Below are 8,191 nucleotides of genomic sequence, written 5' to 3' on the forward strand. Positions count from 1 at the left end.
CCTTTTTTTTTTTTTAAAGGAGGTATCAGGTTAGAAGGGTTCATCATCCTCTTTTCAGACTTTCTTTTCATTAAAAGAAGCATCTCATGTTTTATCATTGAAACATATTGCAGAGCAAACACTGTTGTGTAAGATTATTTACTAAATGATGTGACCATGTATGAAGTGAGATACATTACAATTATTGCTGAAATAGCATAGGTCTGATATAATGATTTAAATGCCTTTACCAAATCTTTCTGATGAAAAATGTGACTATCTGTGATGTGTGTCGCTCTGAATGAACCATTCCTGTAAAAAAACGTTCTGTTTGCTGTGCTGTGACCCTCACAGTGACCTCATTCACCTTCACTCATGCCTTTTGCATGTTGCATTGCTGCACATATATGAACCAAAATAGCAAGTGCACATGGATATGCCCTCACTGTCCACCACCTTGCCCTTGCTGTTGCACTGAGGGGTTAAAATAGTGCCAGTGTTATTTTCTGCAGTTATTGAATCAATGAAAGTTGAACTCTATTCACTTGGTTTTCTTTGTTTGGATTTTTTTTTTCCATCTTGGTGAAAGTGTGACTGTATCAAGGACACGGCATAACAGGTACATTTCTATCTATGACTGGATGATGAGCCTTTTCAAACAAAGACTGTTGATCTTAACTCCCTCTAAAACAGCTGCGAAAAAAACAATCAATGAATCTCTTTCAAAGAACTCTGAATGTACACTTTATGTGCTGGAACAATTATTAAATGAAACTATTTTTATGTAATCAGTAACTGTTTAAAGATATACTAATCTTAACAGTTCATCAACTTTGATTTTTATTCTAATTTATTCAGTATCAGTCTTCACTTCTTTTCTTAGTTTTTTCTTATTCTGGATTGAATATCTAAAAGTTTTGGACTGTTAGTTGAACAATTTAAGCAATCTGAATACATCTTCATTAGTGTTGAATACAGTAAGTATCTAATTTCTGCCATTTCTAGAGTGTTTCTATTCCCATCAACGCAATGTAACAACACAGGCTGTGAAATGTTCTTGTTATTTCATATAACACTTTGCTGGTTTAACACTGAAAACATTCCAATCTACATGCACTCGTTTCTTGCATGGCAAAGCGTGGGTGAAAAGCAATTTTATGTGAAAATCTCACATCACTTTTTTTCTTTCCCGCTGTTGAGCTATTACTGTACATACAAGAAGACAGTTGCCTGATTCTGTCACGGCACAATCCATTTTAGACGTATGAATAAAACATTTAGGCACCTTTCTTAGAGGTTGCCACTTTGCTCAGCAAATAAACACAGGATAAAATAAGGGGTATTCCTCATGGTCTGGGTTGAAGCACCCATTCTGTCAAATCTCACATTATTTATGGTGTACTTTAGCAGCAGCTAGACACCCAATGGCAGTTTGATTCAAGGTTTTCTGACCAAGGATTGAGGGCTTTGTTTTTTTTTGTTTAATCCAACAACTGCACAACTAAGTTACAGCAGACATTTCACTTCTGTTCATATTCATTCAGGGTTTAGGGATTTGCATCGTCCTCTAAAAAATACCATCCAGTGTGTAACCAGCCTGACTACTTCAAAGCACCACGCTGAGCTGATTGACATGAAGACACTCACACCTCCCTTTGGAAGAGTGGTTCGTCTCCTGTCTCATATCTGGACAAGGCCTGTCCTCTACCAAGCATTTGCGTCTCACTCATGCACAAAGCTGTCATTTCCCAAATGCATCAGCCCCCCCAGAAAGGTGTCACTGGGGATTACGGCATACCTCAAGGGGATTAAAAATGTTCTTGACAGACTGGCCGCTTCACTTATTCCCAGAAGTCACTCTGTGCTGTCCTTCACGTGAGAACATCGGCAAACAAGTACACATAACAAAAACCAACTGCCAAGGCTAAGTCTGACATAGTGGTATGCATGTGTTATGTTTGACCTTGCAGATTTCTTAGCAGACGGCCACTTTTTTAGTTGACCACACAATAATTAGAATTCCACTTCTGTGAGCACTATTCACCACATATCTTATCATTTAACACCTATTTCAAATCTTGACATTTTTTGATGAAAGCAATTATCGACAAAGAAAGTGTTGGCAATTCCCCCGTAGCAGAACTGCTCATTTGCTGCTTGCTAATGTCCAGAGTTTTTAATCAGCCAAAGAGAGGAAGAAAAAAAAAAGACAACAGCAACAAGAAAAAACAATACAGAGCTGTACATGCCCAGTGCCTTAATCCTTCTCCCCCTCCTCCTCCCCCCTCCTCCTCTCCTGTCTCTGTCTAATTAAGGGTCATTCTGTCTCCTGGCCACATTAGGACACTGCACACCAGTCCCAACCCACATAATTAAATGTTTTTTTGTGCTAACCATCTGGAGACCTCATCTCTTTAAACACGCATGTCAAATTGATTCCTTAATAATGTTTATGTTTCTTCTCAGTGGTTTATTATCATCCAGGATTAGCTGTTTATGTTTGTTTTGCATTCATCAGCAGCATCCACCACACACATACACACACACACACTCACTCACATACACACAGACACACACACACACACACACTTACATGCACACACACAGAACAACAACGCCCTAAAGGTAGGAGTGGAGCCAGCAATCAGTGAGCAAACAATCATGAACTTCAAAGCAGTGGATGAATTTAATGTTAGAGAAGCCATGTCTTCATGCTGTTAATGCATCCACAAAACTGACACTTTGAATATATAGCAAATGTTTTTGGTATCATATGGTCGAATTCTCAGGACAAAATGCCTCATACATGCTGAGGGATTGTTTTTGTTGGCACTGTGGGATTTCATGGTTCATTCATGCATCAAATAATATTAGCGAAAACATGTTTCACCAACAAATAACCTTTTTTCTCTGCTTTGTCAGCCTGGTAAGGACATTTGTGATTAAAACTCCAGGTTTATTCAATAAACAGACTTTTGAGGTGGAAAGTGATATTTACTGTTGCTTTTTTTTCCCCCCTTCGCACCCTTTTTGAAGCATGTCATCCCCATTTTCTTTCTTTCTCCCTTCAAATCGTACCGTTGGTGAAATACAGACATATGTGCAGTCAGACGAGCGTTCTGCCTTTCTCATTCTCTTTCTCTCGGAGTGCAGTTGAGGGGATTAGTCTGTGCCTGAGTGCCTAGAATAATGATCACTGCAGCGGAGAAACACATTTTCACATTTCAGGAGATAAGGGCAGGCAATCTGCAAGCAGAGGACTTAACCAGCTCCCTGTGGCTTATTGTGGAGCTAACAGAAAAGTCGCCACCAACCACCAACAACTGAGCCGCAGTGTACCCTCAGCAAGAAGAACACCCACTATTACTACTATTACAACTACCCTACACATCCCCCTCGACCTGTACCCCTATCACTGCCAAGAACACTGTGTCACAACAGACTGACTATCAAACCGCTCTAAGTGTAAACTCTGTCATTCCTGTCAGGATCACTGCCTGACTAAACAAACAATGTTTGACACGTTCTGTAAATACACCAAACCTAACAGCACACTGTGTCCCTATTCTCTGTCACTACAACCATTAAATCACTACTACATATTGTAAGATCATTATCTGAAAGTCTTTCCTAATTAGTGACCTGATTATTCGTCATAAATTGGATTTAATGTTTCTTACTAAAATTTGATTTGATTTGAATAGCAGAGCAGCTGTTGTTACTGAATCAGCACCCCCAAATTTTAACTTTATTGATGCTCCCAGAGTTGATAAGAAAGAGGGAGGAGTTGCTGTTATATTTTCAGACTTATTTCAATGGTAGGTAGGTGTTGTTTTGTCATCGTTTGAATATCTTGCTGCTGTACTGAAATGTTTCTCTCCAGTTTTACTTTTGACTATAAACAGACCACCAAAATATTCTAGTAGTTTCTTTAATAAAGTTGTTGAACTACTGCAATCTCAATGGAATATGACTCTCTATATCATGGAATTTTAGCATCCATGTTGACAACCCCAATGATACTGTAGCAATGTAAAAGAACTAGACAGATTATTTGACACCTTTGGACAGTCTCCGTATCCGGGCCTACAACCAAGGACAGGACAGAAGGGGTTTTAAATCATCATTTGTTACGACTATTGCTGTTGCTCTTTCCGATCATCTTTAAAATGTCTGTTCCACCAGATATTCATTCTAGATTGAAAACCCAAAACATGTATCTGAGAATATAGTGCACTGTTTGTGGAAACCATGTCCCAACTTTCACCTTAGCCTCTTTTAATGATCTCTACAATAATTTCAATTCTGAAACTCTGAGCACTATTGAAGTCATTCCTCTTGTAATGGTGAAATCAACTTCTAGTAAGCAAAAGGCATTGTGGAGAGATGGTGCAACTGTAAATATGCAGAAAAGAAGAATGCTGGAAAGCTGAGCATAAATGGTGAAAAACTAAGCTCCACATTCACAATGACATCTATAAAGAGAGACTTCCTACAGTCTAGTGCTGAAAAGTGCTCGGCAATCACTCTTCTCTGACAACATCAACAAAAACATTAATAATGAACACCGTCTATTTGCCACTGATGACAGGCTGACCAACCCCCTGCATAAATAGCTCCTGAACTCCTATCTGCCAATAAATGTACTGTTTTCCTCCTTCTTCAGGGATAAAATTAAAAACATTAGACAAATTATCAATAGCTCCCAGTTTTATGCCAGTAACTACAGAACTCTTGAGAAAAGTGTACAACATCTTAAGCTTTCAACATGCTGCCTTGAAACCCTGCCAATGAGCTTCCTTAAAAAAATGTATACTGTAGCTGCTTGGCGACAGATTTTGTGCAAATAGTTAACAACTTCCTCCTATCAGGCATTCCTCCAAAGGCTTTAAAAACTGCAGTCATTAAGCCTCTACTAAAAAAGAGCAGCCTGGACACTACAGACCCATATCAAATATTCCCTTCATAGATAAAATAATCAAAAAGGTTGTGTACCAACAACCTTACCACTTTTTTAATCTAAACTAGTATCTTAGATGAATTCCAATCAGGTTTTTGACCCTGTCACAGCACTGTTCTTTTATTAAGATTCTAAACAACATTTGAATGAACTTATTGTGTTATCAGATCTTAGTCCTGCTTTTGACACTGGTGACCATTCAATACTAATAGGCAGACTGGAAAACTGGGTTGGACTCTATGGCACGGTCTTAGATTGGTTCAGGTCATATCTGCAAGTCAGGGACTATTTTATTTCCATTGGTAACCATATATTTGAGTGAATTAGCATGACATTTGAGATACTCAAGGTTTAATTCTGGGGATTATATTAATTTATTAGCTTCCACTATGTTATGCAAAAGAAGAACATTGCTTATGACACTCAGTTATAGATAGCTCTCTCACCAAGTGATCATTCTGCTATAAACTCACTAAGTCTATGTATTGACCAAAATCAATTCTCTGGACGTGCAAGAAATTCCTCCATATCAACAAAAAAAAAAAAATCAAAGTTTAGCTAATTTCTCTAGTGCTAAAGAAAAAAGGCTGAACATAGTGGCTCATCTTATTTTCCTTTCTTTGAAGTAAAAAAAAAAAAAATCAGAGCTCTCAGTAATTGTGGTGTCATGATTGAATCAGATCTAAATTTGAACACCCACTCAAGTCAATAACAAAATTGGCCTGTTATCATCTTAAAAATATAGCAAGTATTAGCAAGACCTTCAAATCTAATTACGGCTTTTATTTCTAGTAGGTTAGACTGATAACAGTACCAGCCTCTCCACAGACCTTCCCAAAAAGCACTTAAGAAGCAACATCTCATACAGAATGCTACTAATAGAGTTCTAACGACAATTATACCAGTTCTCAGCTCTTCGCATTGGCTACTGGTGTGCCCTAGAATTAAGTTCAAAATACTGTTAATTGTCTATACATCACTTAATTACTTAGGGCCAAAATACATATATTGCTTTCATCCTATGTACACAATAGACTCCTTACATTATCAGGGAACGGGCTGCTAACTCCACCTAGGAGAGGAAGTAATAAACTTCCAATAAATCATAGATCTGCCCCAACTCTGGCTAAGGCTCAAGAGTTGTATGTTCACATTTGCCTTTACTTGTTGCTAATAATTGCTCTATGACTTTGAAAATTGCACAGTGACTATTATTCTTTTTTGTCTTTAATACTTTTTCTAAACCTTTTATCATTATGTGCTATCTATGTAAACAAATTCAATTATTTTATCCAATGTGAAGGGCATCAGTCTCTCTGAAATGACAATGAAATGATGCATCATAAAATTCTCTAACTATGAAGCCACTGGTTTACTGTCTACCTATTTCATTTTTATTCTCACTTTCAAACTTAATCCAGTCTTGGATAGCTGGCTTCCCAGAGTGGTAGACATGCTGAGAGGCACCCCCCTTAATCACAGAGAATAAAACATTTTTTGGACATTATCATGAGAGGAATTTGGTCAGACATTGTAATGAGGGGAAAAAAATGCACCTTCACAAATGAGACCTGAATTTCTCCATCAGAAGCGTGTACAATGCTGATGTGGCAATCAACCTTATTAGAACAGCTTGCTTCAGCTGTAACCAGTTTTTCAATAAGCAACAGGGACATGCTAAGTAAGCTATTCAAAAGCAAGTTCCCTGGGATCAAAAGATTTCATTTTTTACAGGTGCAGTCATTTCAATGAAATCCTACCTTTCCCACATACTGCGCATCTGGTCCCATGTGTTCTTCTAAAACAAAGAATTGGTTCCAGATCCAGCCACGCTTAGGCCTGTGGTGCACCTCCGTCTCCCCGTTGGCCAGTTTGGTCTGGTTCTTGGAGGGCACTTTGGCGGGAGCATGGTGGCTTTCCCCATAGCACCTCTGGATGAAGCAGAGGCAGACCAGAAAGGGACAGATACAGGAGGTGGTGGATATCCTCATGGTGGCACGTGTGTCTGTAAAGTTATCCCTGTGTTCCAAGGTGGCAAGCTCCTCCCACCACAGCCGCCACTCCTCCCACCACTAGCCACCGCTGCAGGTCCGTGAAGTAGTCCAGGCAAAAGAGAAATCTAAATCCAGACTAAGGAAATAGTGGTCCCGGTAAATCCTCTAAGGTTCATGTTCCAAAGCCGAAGGTTTAATAAAAAAGAGCAAGATACATTTACATTATGGAATTTCGCAGGCTGTGAGATGTGTAAATGGACATGAACTTCAGGGTAGTTCTACTAAGGGCAGAGGTTAATCCCAGAAGCCATTCTGGATTTCCTGGGAAAGAGAGGAGAGGAAACAGAAAGAGAGATTAATGTGATGGATATTAGAAGCTAAATGTCCACTAATTCCCTCCAATTAAATTGCAACTCATAAATCCTTACAGATGAGGACATGCACTTCAAACTGGTTGACTGTGATAAAGTACAAAAAGGCAACAAGAAATCTCTGTTCAGTATTCAGGACATTTTTAGCAATTATGCAAATGATACAAACAAGTTTAGACTTGAGGAGTTACAGTGCTATTAAAAGGTTGTCCATGCCTATAAGGTCAAAGCACTGTTTGGTGACTGATACTGCCCTGTGAGGTCAGAGTCATGTATCAGAGCAGCGCAGCACTGGCTGTATGACTCAAAGGTTGAGTTTGCTTTATTAAAAAATATCTTAAAAAAAGGTTTGATTTGGGTCTTTTAACATGGCCAGGGCATGCTGCGAGGCTTAGTGTGCGCCTCAGCGTGGTGAATAATAAATGTGGAGAAAGAAATACATTTCCTATGATAAGGAGAAACATCAAGTCACTGAAACGTAAGGCACGGCATGATTTTTAGAAGGCAGTGGAATGGAAACGACAGGAGAAAACTGTTTTTAAATCGAAATTACATATATATCGAAGATGGCATTGAATTGGTAGAAATAACTGCAAGCACTGTTAAATCCATAAGTTAGTGAGCATTTCAGATAAAGCTTGCAAGTCATGCATACCCCTTCAAAACAATGCACTACTCCTGCATGTGCAACTCTGTGGTCCTTAAAGAGAAGGTATTATGGAAAATTGTCTTGACTTAAGGTGGATTTGACAGTAAAATGTGTGAGTGCTTGCTTCTGCGCTTCCCATTCATCTATGTTATAACTGAAAAGATACTGGAAAGTAGTAACTTTTTTAAATTTAGGATCTCATTTTGTTTTTATATAAAACGGGATATGCCTGTCTCAA

General features: G+C 38.6%; 1 protein-coding gene across 1 annotated transcript in view; it reads right to left on the reverse strand.

Moving 5' to 3' along the window:
• The window catches only part of LOC128382051 (cadherin-18), a 65,036-nt gene extending 58,106 nt beyond the window's left edge, over positions 1-6,930 (reverse strand). The window contains exon 1 of the mRNA XM_053342029.1: positions 6,700-6,930. Coding sequence (XP_053198004.1) covers positions 6,700-6,930 — 231 coding nt within the window. The remainder of the gene's footprint in view (positions 1-6,699) is intronic.
• Between the last annotated feature and the right edge of the window lie 1,261 nt (positions 6,931-8,191).

Source organism: Scomber japonicus, chromosome 21 (assembly GCF_027409825.1).
Source record: "Scomber japonicus isolate fScoJap1 chromosome 21, fScoJap1.pri, whole genome shotgun sequence".
NCBI lineage: Eukaryota > Metazoa > Chordata > Actinopteri > Scombriformes > Scombridae > Scomber > Scomber japonicus.